This window comes from Acartia tonsa, chromosome 8 (assembly GCF_053477335.1).
Source record: "Acartia tonsa isolate MP-2025a chromosome 8, ASM5347733v1, whole genome shotgun sequence".
Taxonomy (NCBI): domain Eukaryota; kingdom Metazoa; phylum Arthropoda; class Copepoda; order Calanoida; family Acartiidae; genus Acartia; species Acartia tonsa.
Window position 1 is genome coordinate 14,838,947 of NC_137267.1, and position 20,436 is coordinate 14,859,382.

The 20,436-nt window shown below is 31.2% G+C and overlaps 3 protein-coding genes across 3 annotated transcripts; all 3 read left to right on the top strand.

Moving 5' to 3' along the window:
• The first annotated feature begins 664 nt into the window (after positions 1-664).
• LOC145325423 (uncharacterized) lies at positions 665-5,640 on the top strand. Its single transcript, XM_080168410.1, has 11 exons — positions 665-814; positions 1,121-1,210; positions 1,837-1,938; positions 2,359-2,445; positions 2,842-2,927; positions 3,024-3,053; positions 3,841-3,908; positions 4,364-4,449; positions 4,677-4,783; positions 5,038-5,066; positions 5,450-5,640. Exons 1-11 carry the CDS (start codon positions 719-721, stop codon positions 5,545-5,547), a joined length of 879 nt encoding a protein of 292 aa, XP_080024536.1. The 5' UTR covers positions 665-718; the 3' UTR covers positions 5,548-5,640.
• A 4,803-nt stretch (positions 5,641-10,443) lies between these two features.
• Positions 10,444-15,024, top strand: LOC145326081 (myosin light chain 1-like). The gene is made up of 5 exons (XM_080169184.1): positions 10,444-10,709; positions 11,115-11,145; positions 12,554-12,949; positions 13,258-13,328; positions 14,265-15,024. The coding sequence occupies exons 1-4, from the start codon at positions 10,704-10,706 to the stop codon at positions 13,290-13,292; spliced, it is 468 nt and encodes a 155-aa protein (XP_080025310.1). The 5' UTR covers positions 10,444-10,703; the 3' UTR covers positions 13,293-13,328; positions 14,265-15,024.
• On the top strand, positions 11,004-19,272 carry LOC145326082 (myosin light chain alkali-like). Its single transcript, XM_080169185.1, has 5 exons — positions 11,004-11,057; positions 15,121-15,287; positions 17,662-17,748; positions 18,146-18,287; positions 18,553-19,272. The coding sequence occupies exons 2-5, from the start codon at positions 15,228-15,230 to the stop codon at positions 18,606-18,608; spliced, it is 345 nt and encodes a 114-aa protein (XP_080025311.1). The 5' UTR covers positions 11,004-11,057; positions 15,121-15,227; the 3' UTR covers positions 18,609-19,272.
• Positions 19,273-20,436: the final 1,164 nt, after the last annotated feature.

Here is a 20,436-nt window from a genome sequence, read left to right on the forward strand (position 1 = left end):
CAATTCGCGGAAAGCTGTCTATTATACTATAATTACCTATTCCTACTCTAGGTCTTGATTGCGTCTCTTTATCTTTTCTTGATAATTTAATTAAGAAGTGCTTTTAAACTTTTAGTATAAAAAGATAATAAAATATTGATTTAGGTCAGTTACAAGTTATCTCTCTAACATTGTACATTTTACCCTAACCTATAGTTTAACCCATATTTTAAAAGGCTTTGAGAGGGATCCCTCCCATTACCACAGTTAAAAAAGTTATATTTGATTATAAATAATATTTTTTCTGTGTTAAAGTTTTTTTTTAAATATTTATTATAGTTTTATAATGTGGCGCTTTTTAAAAGAGTACTTTGTCGAGCAATTCCCTTATTTTTGAAGAAATCGAAAAACAGGGGGGAATATTTTCTAGATTTTTGTTTATTACTCTAGGGTTGTTTAGGTTAGGTTATATTGGGTATTGGGTAGCCCCGCAGGGTTTTGAGAGATGCAGTTATAGGACCCGCAGGATTAAGACCACCTGCAGAAGCTAAGCATAAAAAAATACTACTATGCAACTTCTAAGGTTCAATTTCTTTTTTAAAAATAAAGGAAAGGAGGTCTTAGAGCTCAATAAACATTTTTTTTTAAATCAACTAAAATATGTTTTTTTGAGTGTTGTGGTCGAAGCGACTATACATAAGTAACAAAAGACTTATTTTAGACAAATATTTTTTTAAAAATGCGATTATTTGTTTGCATTGCTGCCCTACTGGCAGGGACCCAGGCCTACAGTCCCCAAGCACGCGCACAGGTTGCTAAACAAACAGTGGAAAAGGTTTGCACACCTTTTATTATAATTTATTTGAATTGGCTAAATCCTATAAAATTGCTTAGGCTAGCCTAGATGTGAGGGTTTCCTAGGTCTCTGATATATTCTTTTATATCCATGTAAGGCGAAGAAATTAAACCATAACTCCTAAGAGAGGAATCCTTATAGGGTTTGAACAAATAGGTTGACATTTTTTTCTTATAGGTAGTAATCCTAAAATAAATACAAAAGAACGCAAAAACTGGCCATATTTAACGAAAAATTCATTGGGATGAAAAGAAACGTCTCAAAAACAAATCATTTGTTTGATAGGAGAAAGGAATCGAAACCTGCATAGCCCTGCACTGTGCCATACAATCTGGTCTCTGTGTTCTAGATCCTGTCTGTTTTCAAACTTTACAGGTATTCTCATACTACTTTGCTTTGTTTTAGTTCTAGTTGGATTAAATTCCTTAAGTTCATTTGGATGGAAATAGAATATACGTGGATATTATGACATAGGAAAAATTGGTCAGTTCATTCATCCAGTAGGAGAGGAGAGGATGGAGTATAGAATTTGGGATAGATGGTACCGTTATCTTAGACCACTGCTAGTTTCACTTTATTCATGAACATGAAAATCTGGTGCAACATCCAAGTAATAATATATTCTAATTTTACTGCTCCTTTAAATCCTGTTGCTTCTATTCTATGATTCTTAATGTCTTTCCACCCATATGTAATGTTAGAAATTTATCTTTAGATTGGTCGGGTTATTGTTTTTTATAAACCACCTAGGATAATCCTATTGTATAAAGTAGTAAGGTTTTTCGTTCTGAAGTTAAAGATCTCAAAAATTGCTGGTCTTTTCTTTTCTGGAAACCTTTAAAGATTCCTAATGGTGGTTTTAAACTGACACTTTCCTCTCGTTCCCTTGAGCATAGAGACAAAGGAGCTAGTAAATTTGAAGGAGTTTTTCAAAATTATTGTATAGAGTACCCTCAACCAATGTTGTCCGTCCGTTAATGAACATAATTTTTAACGTCTAGTGTATGATGGACTGCAGTGGGAAGCCGGATGAATCTCAATGCCAGTTTGAATGTGAAATGACTATTGGAAATGGAAATGAAAAATTTGAAGCCTTGCTTAGAGTATATATGATTTATTGGACTAGTACCACGTTTATAACCACGTTATCTTATTTGTTGGATTAAAACTTTGAATACTTTTATTGAATTGTGATTGATAGTTCTAAACTATTCCAAACTTTTCATTTTATAATTTATATAATCTATATAAGGGGTAATTTTGTTCTTCATCATCGGGAATATACATCAAATTATCTTCCATTGTCTTATCCTTTAAGATCTTTGGGTACTTTCTTAAATTTTGATTGGTATACTCGAAATCTTGCATTTTTAAAAACTTTCAGTCAATAATTTAATTTTGCAGAAGGGATAATTTTCTTCATAATCATGGGGGATGTACAATGTACATCAACTTATCATCCATTGTATTATTCCTTAAGATCATTCATTCCTAGCTGCATGTCTTTTAATGTTTATGTTAAGTGTATGGCCGAAAATGACTGTTTCCCCGAAGTACCACCTGATGGCATTTGTTTACCAGTCGCAGAAGACACCGTCCAAACAATTGAAAGGAAACTTTACTTTTTATAAATAAATCTAGCGGCTAGCTGAAGGAAGGGGTGAGAGGGGGGGTTGTAGTTCGACAATCCACTTTCTACTTAGGCTTTATAAATAAGAAAAAAATTAAGGGGGATTTTTCTAGGGGCGATTTCTTTTTAAAGGGTGAAGTTTTCCTCCCCCAAAGAGTTACAATTCTTACCTGGACCTATAAGAAGATTTGTTGTATATTCCAAGATATTAAGCTTTAAACACACAAACAGACAACCATTTTTTACTTTTATATTAGAATTTAAATTTAAAGTTTTTTCATTTTAATTGATTTATAGAATGATAATTTTATAGCCCTTGCAATTTAAAGAAAATCATAATAGAATTAAGAATGTAAAGGTAAATTGAAATGTTGATAGTATTGACCAAGTTGCTGGAGACTGGTGGGTTGTCCGTGGGCTTAACTGTGGACAAGATGATGTCTGGAGGGGTGGTTATGACTGGTTAGCTTCTTTATTAATCTTCTTTAAAAAAAATATTTAAAAATATATCAATTAATATAATATATAATAAGATTAAAATGATTTATTCTTTTTCAGGTATCCATGCCAACATGAAAGATATCTCAAGTAAGACGAAATTATTATTTCTTGCAATAAAATTTATAATAAAAGGATAATTGGACAAAAACAAGGATGACAACATTCAAAATGGAGTAGCACATTCAATATCTACATTATTTAGAACCAGGGATCAAAAGGGATAAGACAATGGCTGATAAAATGTTGTTCATCCCCAATGATGAACACAATAATACCCCTTCTGTACATTACAATTAGTGGTTAAAATGTTTATGTACTCAACATAATGAACCAACCAATCAAAACTAAATAAAAATGAAAAGCCAACTGATGAGAAATCGCAAATTTTAACTTTAGGGACTATAATTAACAGCCCAATGTCCCCTCCCTCCCTGATTTAGAAGTCTGAACAATAAAACTATCCCCAAAATTAATAAAAAGACTTGATTATGAATATACTTTTCCTTATTGTCCTAGGAAGCAATATTCCAACAATAAATCTATGAATTAGATGAGTATATCGTATAAATTATTGCTTTTGGAGAGCTACAAATGTCTGGTAATTATTATATAGTTGCTAGAGTTGCAGAAATCATTATGCAGGTTACGAACAAACGGACAAAATTTATATTAAATACTAGCGGTTTCATCCACTAAGAAAATAGATTAAAACCATCACAGGACCAGTAGGTACATTCCCTGAAGAGTAGAGCCCAATCGGTTCAGTGGTTACTTCAGCTTCATACAGATAGACAGACAGACATCGTTCTACTTTGTTGTATAGATGACAAACAGCGATAATCTTGATTTCCTATGACAAAATAATTGATTTAAGAATTGATGATGGAAGTTGGATTAATAACACTACCTATTCTGGAGGCACCAATTCTCAGCCTACAACAGGTTATATATTACATCAACAAATTTGTTCTTGTTATTTATTACAATACTAGAGGCCTCTAGTGAAAAATTGGAAGAGGATAAGTCGAACCTCCATTTTCCATTTTATTTTTTAAAAGAAAAAGTAAAAAAAATAGGGTTGGGATATTTCTTTTGGTAGGGTTAAAGTACCCTTCCATAAATAGTTATAAACCTTCCCTACTTGACCTACAAGAAGCTTCACAGTAAAGAAGAACTTTATTGGTCAAGCGGTTAGCGATATCTTAAGCTACAACCAATTATAATGAAACTCCCTATCCCCACTCCAAATTATTTTGACTTCAAGGCAAAAATATCTATGTATATTGTATAAGTTAACTTGAACTTTTGGATAGATTTAAAAATCTTTTTTTAAAAATTTACAGACAAAAAAATGGCCTCTATTTAAAATCTGTCTTAAATACTTTTTTGTTGTTTAGATGTAATTGTAACTATCCCCCATGCAACAATGCCATCAAATGGTTTAATTAGGCTTGAATACGATGATGAACCTCTACTTCCCCAGGTATGAGCTTCATGTTTGATTTTCTTGGTCCATCGTTTTGTCAGTCATGCTATAAAGATTCAAATATTAAAACATATAGCTTGAAGATTTCATAATGTTTTGCAATAAAATAATTCTTGATTTATGAACTCTGAACTTCTGTCTTCAAACCTAATTGTCATTAATTTAATCTATGATTTTTTTGTGCTTCGCTACATATGGATATTGTCATCTTTGTTTAATTTAAGATTGAGAGATGGCACATTGTGGCCTTCCCTGAAGAGAATTATATGATGGTTCTCTGGTGTGGCACAAACCCTGCCCTAGATTATAATGGTGGATTTGTACTATCCAGGTAAAGTTACGCGGCATTGGCGCATTGGTAACGTGTTGAGTTCGAGACTGCGCCACATCGCGTTATACTAGAGACGTTAAAAATAACACCTAGTGCTATTTTGTGATGTCGTTGCATAAAAAGTAAGAGTTGGGGGAATACCATAGTCCAGAAACAAACGCAATTCATTAAATGCACGGTCAGGTCTTTCAGACAATGTTCGTGCAATCAAAATTGTTTTTAAAATAATTTCAAAACATTTATTTTACTTTTAGAACAAGAACCCAGGATGATATGAAGCCAGAGGAAAAAAGATTTAATTTAAAATAAAAGTAGGGTAACATGGCTTACAACATTAAAGAATATTTCACCATTTTATCACATATTTATTAAAAATGCAATATTTTTAAAGTAATCATAGAAAAATTTCAGTAAGAACTCTATTAGTACAAGGGTTTTAAAAATCAATGTAAGCTCTTATACTTTGATAATAAGGCCACTCTAACATTCTTAAAAACCATTCTTTTTTTATAATCCTTTTTTTCTTATGGTTCTTTTTTATAATCATATTATTGAACTGTTATTCTACTTTTATTTCTCAGAAATTTAACAAGAAAGCAAAAGTGCAAAGTCAAGATAATATCATGAAAATAAAACTTAATTAAATAAAATCTTTTTTTAAAAACCAGAGTGAAGCTGCTTTCAGAGAACAAGCCACCAAGTTTGGAATTGATTATGATGCTATGTGTGTTACTGACAACACAGCTTGTGAAGCCAATCCTTAAAAATATAGAGAGAGAGGATCCTAATCCTTAAACTATCTAAATAATTTATTTTCTTATGCCTTCGAATAAATAAAACCTAATCAAAATTTTGAATATGACTTTTTTACACGCGAAGCTACTCTATTATTCACTTTGTCTGCAAGTCCGTACATCTATCCGTCAGCCAGTCGTAACGCTATAAGGGAAATGTGATAGACTTCTGATTTTTTATGATCAAGTTAAGTTACTTCTTTACAAAGAGAACACAAAATATAATAATTTTAATGATCCCTGTATATATTACTTAACAAAATAGCCTAAAACCCTCCCGGGAACTATGTGAAGCTTCCCTAAAATGGATAACTCAATAGTTTCAATTGTTATGGAAATCTTAAGCTTCAGACATAAGAACCTTACTACTTTATATAATAGAATTATCCTGTTTATTCTGTGCTATTTAAGAACAAAATCCTGTCTGCAAATGTTTTCATCCTTCTTGACATGCGACCCTAGCAATGCCCCGTCACCCTGAACAATTTTTAAGGTCTGAAGGTGAGCGTTGGGACATTTTACCCATTTTTTGTACTTTTTAAAGAACAAAGTATAATATTATAGGCGTGCAAAGGGTTCTCTGTTTTCGTTAGCGAAGGGGAGGTGGGACTTTTTGATTATGGGTCTAGGGGGAGATGATATTCCTACTTTTCATAACTAGCCTAAATTCTAAAATATTTTAATTGAAATTAACTAGACAAAGAAAATAAATCGAATTATCTTTTTTTTAAATTGTGTAATTTCCGTAAACAGTTGTTAATTAAAACGCAATCATTTAGAAGAAAAAAATTTTTAAAAGATTTTGAATGGAGAAAATGGGAAGGGAATGTTAGCTTTGAGCGGTCAGTTATACAAAGGGAAAGGAAGAAAAGGGAGGAGGGGACTATTAGGAGAAGCAACATTGAGCAAGGGAAGGTTGAATCTATGTATTAGATTCCTAAGTATTTTAATAGCTATTTTTCTATCGTATTATAGACAGCTTTCCGCGGAAAAAAAAACATGAATAATTATCCAGTTTTTATTGGCCCCGATGAATTAAAGGCATAGGCCAACAAAGCTTTTATTAATATAATGTCATTATTTCTATTCATTTTTGTTTGAAAATTGTCTCTATTCGATACAATACATGATTTTTCAGTATGGCACAGAACCGATTCTAATCAGGTGTGTAATAGTCGGTTTGAAAGCCATATTTTAGAGTAAAATTGAAACTGAAAAAAGAAAAAGAAATACTTGAAAATGAGGGGATATACAGTTGTAAATGAGAAGGACAGTTCATCTAATAATGAGCAATCCCTAGAGAGATCACTTCATATCGCCCTTTTAGAGATGGGGATTAAAAATTTGGGAAAAGGGGGGCAGGGAGGTGGAACAAAAATGGACAATTTCATTAGTTTGGAGAAGAGACCATTTGAGTAAAATGGGAAGGATGTCGCAGCCTAAAATGACTGTACAACATTCACACACACACACACACACACACACACATACTTACTCCCAAACACACACGCACACACACACACAAAATCCAGGGACAACTCAGGTCAAAAATATTCTAGGTCAGGTAAAAATGGATGGATACTCTCTCTAGGCCTCCAGAATTCGGATAGTTAAATTTTCTCATGAATTTTTAATAGCTGGAATCAAAAAAGTGTTAGGAATACCTATTCTTTAAGAGACAAACTTAGCTGGGTAAATTATAAATAAATTTGATATAGGTGAACAAAATTTTCGTATATTACCCCGCTTAATAATTCAATGAACTTCAAACTTATTCTTAACGATATAAAAAAGTTTCCCTAGTTTAATTTTTGATATTAAGTTTAAAGGTAGATGATAATAATAAATGAACTTATCATAAAAATGTTATACCTAACTTTTGAATGACTCGAATACAGAATAATAAAATGATTTAATGAGGGAAAATTTGATACCACAATACCTCCTTTTTTAAAGCATGAGTATCTTTTTAAAATAATGAAATTTGTATTGTGTATTGTATTGAGAAGATTATGTGTAAAATTGAGAGATAATAAGAAAGAGATAAATAGAGAAGGCATTTGTAGTATTCTGCTTATATTTGTCCGTGTGTGTGTGTGTGTGTGTGTGTGTGTGTAAGTGTGTGAGAGTGTGTCTGTGAGTGTGTGTGTATGTGTGAGAGTGTGAACGTGCTCCTATTCCTGGTCTAAATGACCGGCCTGGACAGCTACTCTGTGAACGGACAGAGAACTTGTTCTACATACAGAGTGGCCATGTTATGGTGTGATAGCCAGGGATGGAGGGATAGAACATGGCATTATTAATTAATCACCCATCAAGTATTCATAATTTTGCTCTTATTTAATTGTACATATAATAAAGAAACATTAGGGGTACACAATCAACCTCTAACTCCCTGAATTATCTTAGCTAGACATAGATAGTAGAGATAAATAGAGTATCCAAAATTTTGAATAAAATATTTATCAATATACATTACCTTTCAAAGTCTTTTTATTTATTATATTTAAATAAAAGGTGTTTTTCCTCTAAGAGCCCTGTTGAGCACTTGAACCCCCTCACCCCCCCCCCCCCCCTATTTGTAAAACACATTGGAAATAACAATAAGGTAAAGAATAATTTTTGGTCAGGTTTTATTGGGTACTGGGTAAGATTGCAGGGTTAAGGCTCCACAGGTATTGGCCCCTTAGATTTATGGCCCCCGCAGGGTTTTTGCTAGAGAAAACAGCTTCCCCGCACCCCCTTTATTTTCTGAAAAATAGTGGGAGGGGAGAGGTTCATGTGCAATGAGCAAAATACCAAATGGGTGTTTAAGGTCTACTAATAAACAAATACACACTAGAGAGAAAAAATAAGATAAAAGAGAGACAAAAATAGAGAAAACTAGATATTGTTAGAGAGTAAGGACAAATTTAGATGGAAAGGAAATAGGGATGATAATATAATTAGCGAGAAAAATCTTGGATAGACAAACGGACAAATTAAGATATATAGCAGATGTTCACTTGTAATAAAAAAGAACGGGAAAGAATATGTGATAAACATATAAATCAAAGAAACCTTTAAAAAGAAGAAAAACATTGATGCCTTTTCAAGCATGAACGACAGGCCTACGGGCCAAGTAAATTATATACTGTGTGTGTACAAAATCTTCACCAAAACTTTTTGCTGTCTATCTAAAATAGCAGCTGATAAAATTTTATTTTCCCTAAGGCGTTACGGACTGACGAACGAACAGAAAAAAGTGAATTAAAGAGTAGCTTCGCTACTAAAAAGGGAATGGGATAACAAGAGAGTGAATGATAGAGGACTTGAAATTGCTTACTTTAAAACTTTAAACTGGCACCTTAAAGGGAATATCCTCAAACTTCAAAGGGACAGTATATCTTTAATAAAGACAATTACGTCCAATACTAATGAAGCTGATGAAATTATATAAGCAAAACATACGGTCTAAATATTGAGAGATTTAGGGAAAGATGCAAAAGATACAAGAATTTTTTCAAAAGAAAAATGTTAAAATTCTAATTATAGAAATTAGCTTGTACAAGCTTTGACTTTATATGAACAAGGGGTGACAACATCCAAAATAGCGAAGCTTATTATAAAAACAATCTGTCAAACAAGACAGAAAAACAAACATTAAGAAATATAGAGTAACAACTCATTTAATTCTTTAACAATCTAGAAGAAAGAGAAAAAAATATTCCATAAAAATACATCCCAAAATTACTTGAATACAGGATATCTAATAAGGACATAATAACATTTTAAGACTTGATTATAAAGATGCTTTATTTTTAACATTATGCATTATAGTCCTGGAAATCAATAATCCCAAATAAAGCTAATATGATAAAATATTTCATTAAAGCTAAAATCTTCATGCTTTAAATGAACCTACAGACATTTTGGTAATGATTTAGAATTGCTATGCTTTCTATATCAAGGAATCATTATTTCAAGTTTGAAATCAATAGGATAACTATAACATTAATTATTAATTAAAGAACTATTTGTTTATATGCCCTGATGGACCTTAATACTAGAAAAGCTTTACTTTTAAAACGAATCTTTTTAGTTTAAAAAAAAATAATTGTTAACAAATTTAACAATAGAAATAATAATCAATGCCAAATAGTAACAAACTTTTTTGAATAAAAACATGATTTAAGCTGATCTACCAAATCTGTTATACATCAAATAAGCTGAATTTGATTGCTCTTGAACCTATATTAACATAATCTTGTTCAAGTAAAAATGTATTTTAATAAAATTTCCTATTATTATCATTGCCTATCTGTTCCTAGTCTCTTTGAGATTCAAACCCAAATGAAAAATGTTCTAATTGATATGGTAATTATAGACCCACATAAATTTTAGATATAAAAATTTTCCAACCAAATCAATCAAATATAGACATTACAAAATTAAGTACTAATAAAAACTAAGACTTCTGACAATAGTAAAGAAGACTTTTTATTTCAACAAATGATTTAATCTTTAATTCACATCCTGTCAAAAATGAAGAATTAAGTCTCTAAAAATAAACTAAATGCAGTAGACACATCGGGTGAACCTTATTTTAAAACAAGTGTGATAAAAAACATGCTATGATTCATGTTGCCTATCATATTTAGAATACCTAAAATTCTTTAATTCTATGAGCTGTCCCTTTGAATTTAAGAAGGATAACCCCCTGTAAGTAATATAAGGAGGGGGTTGGGGGATGAAAGGGGATATCTCCTATCCTCTAAATATATACAAATATGTTTAGAAATTGTCCCTGTCCTGCGAATGTAGGGGTTACAGATAGGGGGGGGGGGGGATAAAGGTTCCCATAGGAGGGTTGGGTCATATTGAAGTATGTAAGTGTATATGTGTGTGGATACCTAAACTTTGTCTCCTCTCCTTTTAAATATAATTTTCTTTCCCCTCCCCCTCTCTCTGTCCTTTTTCAGGAGCAGGATCTGAGCTTTCCACCTGGGGTTGCTGGGCTGGAGGACGGCCACAGCTACAGTGCTGCCACCTGCCAAGTATAAATACTAGGGTCAGTCCTGTTATTCCCCACTTCGGTCCGGCCTTCTGACAACGCAAGTCTGTGGTGATTACTGAGAGGATTAAACATGGCTGTAAGTGATATTCAGAATTATACAGTAGCGCAGCTACATATTACATCATAAAATTATAAATTATATTAAAGTGATACAAATATTAGATTTATTTTCATCATAATGGCCTCATATATGAATTAAAACAATATTATTCATAGGTCATTAAAATATTTAGGGCTATGTGATTTATTGACCTTTGGAGCTTCTTTAAGTTGGGTTATTAAAATTCAAATTTATAAAGCTGGTTGTCTCATGGGCAATAGAGTAGCAATCATTTTAATAATAGATAAACCATTTTAAATAAGGCAATAATAACTAAATTTTAATTATGTTTTCAGCACGATCTTACCAACAAGGACATTGAACGTGAGTGGATTTAAATCTTTTACAGATAACTTTTATTAATTATTATTTCTATTACAGGAGCTTGGTCTTAAGAAACGTGAGGTTGACGGTATGTTAACATTGCGAACTTGTAATTTCATCCCTTGCACCCCAAAAAAACCTTGAAAAAAATCATAGTTCAATTAATTATTGATTGATTGATTATGAAACATTAACCTCCCTTGCAACCCAACCTAACTAATCTTATCCTTATTTCCATTTATTTTAGGTTTCATCATTTGAATGCTTACTTTTATTTTGCTTGGTATCCTTAAGTTGCTTTTTATTTTATCAATTTTGCTTGTTTGTTATATGTTTTATTGCTTTTCTCAGGTTAATCATTGATATAAAGGCCTTAAATATAATGATTGATTTAAAAAAAAACAGACATTAATCTTTATGTTTCTCCAAAAATTAAGAGCTCACAAATAAATAATTCTAAAATTATTTAGATATAATTGAATTAACCTTTGAAAAGCTTATTAAAATCCTTTTATTATTCTTCAGGGATAGAGAGAAAGGTCAATGAAAGGTATCTTAATCTTAGCCACAAATCTTTTGTCCTTAAAATATTGATGTATTTAAAATGAAGATTAATTTGACTGCAATTGACCTTTCCTTCCCTGTTATAAAACATACATGTTTTGTGTCATTGGCATTCTTATTATTTAGCTGAAGTTATTTTATTCAATTAAAAACCCATATCTAAGCATTCAGATAAAAATGTAATTGAAGCTACATTTTATTTCTAGTTTTTTTTTCAGCTAAATAGTTGGAACACAAATATGTTTATGGAAGGAGTTGACAATAGCGATAAAAATTGATCCTTACATTTTTTTCCTAGGATAAAAATTTTGCTTTGGGTAGAATTACAAATTAAATAATCAAAGGAAGATAAATTTATCGTTCATTGTTCATCCTTATATCCCTGCATATTTGTTTATTTAGAGAGAATCTTTTTTCAGCACCTTGAGTAAATTACATCATTAATTACTCATCTTTTTATACAGAAATTTCTATGATTTCTCTAAATAATCAATAAAAATATCCTGTTTACCTTTATTAAAATACCCTGTATTTGTTAAAATTTAAAATATCTATGTTTTTCTTTTAATAATTTCATTGATTTTCTACCTTATTTCAAGTTATTTCTTAAAGCATCTTTATACGATTTTTTGCCTTTTTTCAACTAAACTGCAAAATTCAGCAAATTATGTTCTCTTTATCAATAATATTGTTTTATTTTGTTTTGCATGATCCTTTGCTTATTGTTAAATGTTTTAATTTATGTCCTACAAAGTATTAAGTAAATGAGAATTTGATATATTGGGGGTATAATTAGGCACAAATGTGTGTATCTATAGATTATTTAGAAAATCTATTTTAAATTCCATTTACTTAATTCATTCATGTTGTGCTTCAAACCCCAGACAATGCAACAATCAAAATTGAAAACTGAATTTTTACTATCTTTTCAGCCATCGACTTTGCCTTCGATGTCTATGACTTCAAGGGTGATGGCAAGGTTGACGCCTTCTACCTGGGTGACCTCATCCGCGCCTGCAACTTGAACCCCACCCTCAAGACCATCGCCGAGATCGGCGGTCAGACTGAGAAGGGCAAGAAGACCCTTGCCAAGGCCGACTGCTACCCCGCCTACAAGGCCGCCAAGGACTCCAAGGACCAGGGTGGCTTCCACGACTTTGTTGAGATCCTGAAGCTGTACGACAAAAACAATGACGACACTATGCTGTCCCATCAGCTCTTCCTGCTCCTCACCAACCTCGGTGAGAAGCTGACCAAGGAGGAGGCCAAGAACCTGATGAATGAGCTGTGCGACCCTGAGGATGAGGATGGTTTCATTCCCTTCAAACGTAAGTTGATGCAATTTTACAGCAACAAACCACAAAAAAAATAAGATCAATATTTTTTTAGCAAATCACCTTAGAATTTTAAATTGGTGACTTTTTTCAATCTTAGGAATATAAAACATGAGTAATAATTAGTCTATAAACAAAACTGCAAATGATAAAGCCTGCATGTAAACTTTATATCCTACAATAATAGCATTTTAGAAAATTTATAAACGAAAATAAGGCATCTTGAAAATTTTAAATTTACGATTTTTTTATAAAGAAAAATATTTTTTTGCATCTTCGTTTAAAAATAATTAATTATTCAGCCTTCCTGGAGAAAATGTGCGCTGCTGAGAAGTAAATATTTCTCTAAATTCTCACAATTCATCCAGCTAAAGTAAGCAAAAAAGGTTTCCTCCCTTTTATGTGTCACCCTGTTGTTTATATTGATGTCAACCTCTCCTGTATCATAAATTATTCCTTTTTTCTTTTCAAGCTGATTGTGTAAAAGCTATCCTGAAAAGATAATTGGTTTAATGTCCAATAACTTTCCAAATAAAAGACATGGAAAGCCTACCTTGTTTTCTTAATCTTTGTTCCATGTTTAATTTGTTTCTGTATCTGAGTAAAATACAAATTATAGGCCCAAAACTTACAGAAAAAATCACTTTCTGTGCACTTTTCAATGTTTACAATTTTTGCTCTTTCCAGTCCAGTAAAGGCATTTCATTTTTAAAGGTTAAACTTTAACTTTTAACTAAACTTTTTTGTGTTTATTTTTGACTGTCCACTCACTAGTATTTTTATGTTTAGTGAGCTAAGAAAAATGCTTAACTCATTCCCAAATGCATGTTTTAAAGAAAGGGTAAAGAGGAAAGGGGATGTAAGTTGTCTGCATAAATTTTTGTTATTTTGCTTGTTTGTATTTACCTTGTGTGCATGTTATCCTTTGTAAACCCCATAGTGTTGTAAACTTTAAAGCATGAATTTTCCAATCAATAATTTAAGATTTTATAAATGTTAATTAAATACTTTTACCTTTATCTAAAGCAAATTTTTCAATTTCAAACTTTTCAAAGTAATTCAAAAGTCCAACACCCAATATTTGTTTTCCTGATGAAATATTTTACTAATGGATCATCCATACCCCGATATATATATATTTAACACTTTTTTCTCTCCAATGTAATACATAGCATGGCCCTTATTAGCCTAAATAATTTATTAAAACAATTGGTGATCCATTGGTAAAAATTTTTTGCTTTTTTTATGTTTTCATTGTTTCTAAAGTACTTATGGCTTTGAGTAAAGAATCAACTTTGAATAATTTCAGCATTCTTAAATCGCCTCATGAGCATGGAGTGAGAATGGAAGCAAGGTCTTGCGGCATCTCATTGTCCACCACCATCAGCGATTCGTGACCGAGGTCAACTCAAAAAAAACAACAACAACCAAACAACAACCTCCATCATTGATCAAATTGATCTGAAATATTTAAAAAATATATGGATTTACTTACAGCCCTGACAGCGTGGGGACAGGTAGGTTAAGTGTACACAAAGCCCGCCAAAATTTCTTTTTCCACCATTTTTGTTGTTGACCATCTACTCCTGGCACAGGCGGGGGGCGTGCACACTTACAACCTTCTCTGCTCACTCTGTCTGGGTTCTATAAAACCATTTTGACTCTAGTTCCTTAAATACAAATTTTATAAAGAAGAACTGCCTGTAAATCTTGGCCAATTCTTGGGGTCAAAAAAACTCTTTTTTTCGTTAAATTCTTAAATTTCTATTGTTATGTGATAGTGTATTGTATAATGTTTATTTGTTCGTAATAACAGCAACTTAAAGAAACTGTATGTAGACCATTAAATATTATTTTTGTAATCCTCTCTAAAAACTAATCTGGCAAAGAAGATCTTGTGCTAGATTAAATAAAATCATCACCATGTCTTACTTAACAATCTACATTATTTTGATTACTAGGTTTTTATACTTATGTTCGCGTGTTACATACCTTCAGCTTGTAAATATATTGTTAAATTAATGTGTAAAATGAAGCATTTGCTGAATAAGAACATCTTGAAAAAGAAAGACCAAGTTCTTTTTTTAATTTATTATTATTATTAAATATTTTTTAATGTTAGATAGAAAGATTGATAAATATAATCCTTTGTTTTTTTCCTAAAGGCGCCAAGTTCGCTTTCGACATCTATGACTTTGAGGGTAAGGGCAGGATTGACCTGTTCTACCTGGGAGACTGTCTCAGAGGTCTCAACCTGAACCCCACCCTGAAGATGATCACTGATCTGGGTGGCACCACCAAGAAGGGAGACAGTTTCATCAAGCTTGAAGAGGTGCTTTGCGCGTGCACTTACTAGTTTATAGATTTTCATTCCTAGAATAGAATATTTGGTTTTACAAAGATACTGTAGAAATTTAGATATAGAATAAAAAAATTCTTAGCATACTGAAAGAAATAATAATTTAGAATAGCGAATTAAGTATAAACGTTTGGATTGCCTTAATTCAAGAAGTTTGACAACATTTAATAGTAGCGAAAATCCTTAGCTGAGTTTACTTTATTCTTTTCTTTCATTTTAACATTTAAAAATCTTCATTTTCTGAATTTTAAGAAACAACAGTGTTAATAAAATTATTGTACGATACCAAAATTTTCAAATGCGCTTCTTTAGTCAAACCGACTTAAAATTAAACCGAGCGGTTATTTTACAGCGAATCGCTTCTTCCAAATATACATACGAAAACATTAATTAAACTCCTAATATTGATAAAATATATAAGAATTGTGTTTTGATTGGTTTAAGAATAAAAATAATATAGATTAGCTAATTAACTTTCAATAGAATAGTTTCAAATTAATATTAAATGTGAATAGAATAGAGAGTGTGTACTTAAAATTGCTTACAACGCAACATCCTAAGTTTGAAAAATGTAATATCATTCAAGAGATCTGCCCAAAAAACGTATGTGGTCAATTTTTCATTGGAGCGCGAAGCAGACGAAATTTATCCGCTAATTACCGGCCAGATTTCTAAATTTAGAAAATTGGGGAAATTAAAAAGTATACTTTGCATATCCTTACTCAGGGATAAAGGATTTTCGCTTGTAGATTATTCAGTAAAAATTACTTGCAATCAAGCAGATTATTCGTCAATTCGACCCAAAATATTTGATAGGTTTATTCAAGACAAAAAAATATATTTTTTTCATGGTCCTATCCCCAAATCCTGTATCTTTTCGGATTCAAGAATTTACTTGAGCAAGCAGGAATGTTTTTCAATTTAGAAAATGTCCTTGGGCACACTAATAGGGGCAAAGTTCCCCAAGCCAAGAATTCCAGAGCTTTCCATTGCAAGCTTTCTTTAGAAATCAAATAAAAGTCACAATTTGTAATATATCAAAGTAAATTTATATAAGAAAGATCTCCTTAGATATTATGAAATTATATTATTTCAACAAATTACAAGTTCTAAAAGTAGATTTATATGATGAAATTTAAACCTTAAATTTTAAATACACCTAAAAACAAAGATGTCTAATGAACTGGTCAATTTTCCACTGCTTTCCAAGTATTTACTTTAAATTGTTTAACTGAGAGTCAGAGAAAAGTATGCTTGCTTATATTTTGAAAGGATAGAGAAGCTGATTTTTTCTTTGAAAATTTAAATTTTCAGTTGTTTCTATTAATTACTTTAATTGTAATATTAGATAATTTATTTTTATTTTTGTAGAAAGATTTTAAAAAGTCACACAAAAAAAATATTTTCACTTGTCTTTCTTATTTGGACCGGTTCTTATCATCTGTCTAATTCAAACATACTTTACATCTTTTCAAAGCAAAAATGTGCACATGTCAGGAAGGGAGGGGATATTGGGCTGTTAATTACACTAGTACCCAAAGTTTTGTAACCTCGTTAACTTTTTTGTTGACTCAAAAACTTTGGCTACTTTAACTAAACTTTGAGTGGCAAACGTTTCAACAAATAATTTTAATCTACAGAAGGGGTAATCTTGTATATATCAATTTACATCCATTGTCTTATCCCTAAATGTCCCTGGCACAAGTGCTGAATTCTAGCCAGTTGTAACTTTCTCAACTAAAACTTGACCTTTCCAACAAAAAATGAAATGAGAAATATGAGAATCCGAAAAAGCTTAATAGAAGTTGATAATGTTACTTGCAATGCAAGTTGCAAATGAATTAAGCATTTTAAAAACAAACACTTAAATTAAATAAAACCTCGGATGAAGAGTGTTTGCATATTCTATAGTGGAATGTTTATAGATAATAATAGGAAAATTCCTTAGCATGGATTTTTCTTAGATATTTAAATTAAATGAGAAACATTGTTCAGAAAACAAAAAAAAATATTTTTCTTTTAGTAATTTGTTGCTAAGTTGTAGATTCTTTTTAGTTCTAGATTATAAATAGAAATTCCTTTTTGATGTTGCTTTTTTAAAGTCTGCAAGTGACCAGTACAATTTTAGTTTGCTTTGATTGAGAAACGGTGGAATTTTTGTGCAACTTGTTATGGAACAAGATAATATCATTATTTTTTCTGGTCATACTTTTCTTTTACAAATATTTAGCTCTCAAAATAAGGCACTGAATTCATTTTAAATTATGTCTTTTCAAATTAGAAATAAAAATCTTTATTTCCTTATTACTGCATTTATGAGGATTATCTAAACAATATATTTATTTAGTTCTTCCCCATCTACAGCACTGTGAAGCAGTCCAAGGACACTGGTACCTTTGAGGACTTCGTTGAGTGCTTGAAGCTCTATGACAAAGTAAGTTTTATTGCTTTTTTTATATTAAAGGCTATGCCTAAAGGCCTCTAACTAACTCTCCACTTTTGATTTTAGTTTTTAAAAATGAAAATTTAAATTTTAAAATGTTAGGAATTGGGGATCTTTGGAGGATGGAGATACCCTCTCCACAATAATTATTATCCTTCCCTGGACTCATAAGAAGCTTCCCTTTAAAGGCTAATCTCTTCAGCGGTTAACGAGATCTTTAGCTAAAGACACAAAGACTGAAACACAGACACATCCTTTTATTTTTATATAGAGGAAACAAGGAGGTCATAAAACTTGTTTCTTATATTAATATATTAATCTATTTTTGCCTTTATTACCAAAAGTAACCTTGTTTTGAAAAAAAATTTGACACATACCCCAACTTCAGATGGAAAACGGCACCATGATGTTGGGTGAGCTGGAGCATATTCTTCTGTCCCTCGGTGAGAAGCTTGAGCGTGAGGAGGTTGACATCCTCATCAAGGAGTGCTGTGACCCTGAGGATGATGATGGTTTCATTCCCTATGAACGTAAGTATCCCTTTCTAATAGTTTGCTAATAAGTAGAATTTTTGGATACTTTTTGAATTTTGATCGGTTGGACCTAGCAGTGTCCAAACTTTTCAACCAATAATTATACCACATAATGGGTAATTTTGTTTGTCATCATTGGGGATTTATATTATCTTATCATTGTCTTATAATCCCTGCTAATTTCCGACTTTAAGCAAATATGTATATAAATTTGAAAGTATTCATTTGGATTACTATCCATTAAAAATATTCTTTAATTTAGCTTTCCTGAGAAGAGTCTGTGCTGGTCCTCACCCCGAGATGTACGAAGATTGGTAAACAATCAATCAATCAACTCCATCTCAAACTCCCTTTTCTCTATCAAAATTTATCCTTTAACCAATTCCTGAAATATCTTTACTCCCACAATGTATCCCTGTAGCACTCCTCCAAACCCAACCATATTGCTAATACAAATGTCCACCAATTTGTGAGCTGCATTTCTGTCATCATTTCCATCATTTCACACACTTTGTTAGAAATGTTGAAATCTTATAATACTCAATTTAAATTTTCATCTTTTTGAGTATTTTTATATTAAAATGTCTAGACTCTTAGGCCACCGAAGTCAAACAGCAAATTATTTTTGTTGTCTCTTACAGTTGATGTTTCCATCATATCAAAAATTTGATTCTATTGTATCAAATTAAATTGATTAAGATCCAAAAAAAGGTTCTGCACTAATCTTTACTAATTTTGTAATTTCTCATCTTTATTAATATTGTTGTGACGCCATGATTATATAAAATTGTAATATCCACAGTTGAATTTTGTTATAACATTGTATCGTTAATCTTATTGTATAGTTGAAAATGTAAAAAATAATTATGTAGGTGTTGTGGCTGTGTTATACACATGATTCTTTTTTATTTTGCCTTCATAATTAATTTTAATTGTATACATGCTGTTTCTGCTCAAATAAAACAGATTATATTTAGTAAAACATTTTCCTTTATCATTATACCCCATGGATAGATAGGTTGTTATTAAAAGTTTAGAATGGGTAGAACTTGACACAAGAGATTCAAAAGTATAAAAACAAGGATGACAATATTATATAGTAGCAATTCTTATTAATATAAACAGTAAGGGAAAAATATAAAAAAGATTTAAAGAGAATAAAATTAGCGTGTAGGGGAATAATCACAAATAACAGCGATTGTGTTAAGTTTCTCTTAAAGAAATCTCTTCTCTCCTAAGCATTATGGCGGTCAAAATTCAACTTAGCAAAGATGTACTCTATTGTCAAGGGAATCCTCTCAATGAATTTGAGAATTTTTCTTATAAGAAAAGACAAGTAATACTAATTCCTCCATAGTCGCAAGTACAGACAGACTAAGTAAGTGAGTAGCTTCGATATTAAAGAGTAAAATATAAAAGATCTTTTTAAAATACAGAATTAAGCTTTTGTCTTAATAACAATAATGACAGGGCTCCAATGAAGGGAATCAGACCATATAACACATATATCATCTGAAAAAGTTATTGAATTTTGTTTAAGGTTCAAAATTTAAAATTTCTTTCTTTGAAAACAAGAATGCGCATGTTCTAATGGGAGCTAATATGATTTTGTAATAATTTTTAATTTCAAATTGCAGTATATACAAAATATGACTTTATTGGCAAAACAGGTGTTAAAGCGTAATCATCCCCATCCCGTCCACTTCTTCTTGATGAACGAACTGACCAGTAAACTAATTCAATGTCAAAAACCTAAATTAACGACAATTTGTCCACTGGCATAATATCCACATGAAAATTTTACATAATCACTTATAAATATTTTAAAAAGAGTGAATCAGAGCTTTATAAAATAATGTGTTTTTAAAAATTTGTTTTAAAATTCGAAATAAATTAGAATGTGTAACATTATATTCTAAGTAAGGTCACTTTTCAGAATAATAATGTTTTAAAGCACTGAGATATCTTTTAATTTTTTTCTTTAATTTGGTCATTTAAGTAAAAGTACTATGTTATATCGCTTTAGTAATAACTAACAGCTATACCCCTAGAGGACTCTAGGAGCACTTGAGGTAAGGGAGGGGGGGGGACACCGCCCCTCATTTTCTACTCTAAAAAGGAAAAGGAGAAAAAAAAGTATATAGAG

Excerpts from the sequence above, each read along its gene's own strand:
- LOC145326081 (XM_080169184.1), top strand. Across the intron at positions 11,146-12,553 it reads TAAGAAACGTGAGGTTGACG|CCATCGACTTTGCCTTCGAT; the intron begins GTATGTTAACAT and ends CTATCTTTTCAG. Across the intron at positions 12,950-13,257 it reads TGGTTTCATTCCCTTCAAAC|CCTTCCTGGAGAAAATGTGC; the intron begins GTAAGTTGATGC and ends TTAATTATTCAG.
- LOC145325423 (XM_080168410.1), top strand. The coding sequence starts at position 719 with ATGCGATTATTTGTTTGCATTGCTGCCCTACTGGCAGGGACCCAGGCC. Across the intron at positions 815-1,120 it reads CTAAACAAACAGTGGAAAAG|GAGAAAGGAATCGAAACCTG; the intron begins GTTTGCACACCT and ends TTTGTTTGATAG. Across the intron at positions 4,450-4,676 it reads ATGAACCTCTACTTCCCCAG|ATTGAGAGATGGCACATTGT; the intron begins GTATGAGCTTCA and ends GTTTAATTTAAG.
- LOC145326082 (XM_080169185.1), top strand. The coding sequence starts at position 15,228 with ATGATCACTGATCTGGGTGGCACCACCAAGAAGGGAGACAGTTTCATC. Across the intron at positions 15,288-17,661 it reads GTTTCATCAAGCTTGAAGAG|TTCTTCCCCATCTACAGCAC; the intron begins GTGCTTTGCGCG and ends ATATTTATTTAG. Across the intron at positions 18,288-18,552 it reads TGGTTTCATTCCCTATGAAC|CTTTCCTGAGAAGAGTCTGT; the intron begins GTAAGTATCCCT and ends TCTTTAATTTAG.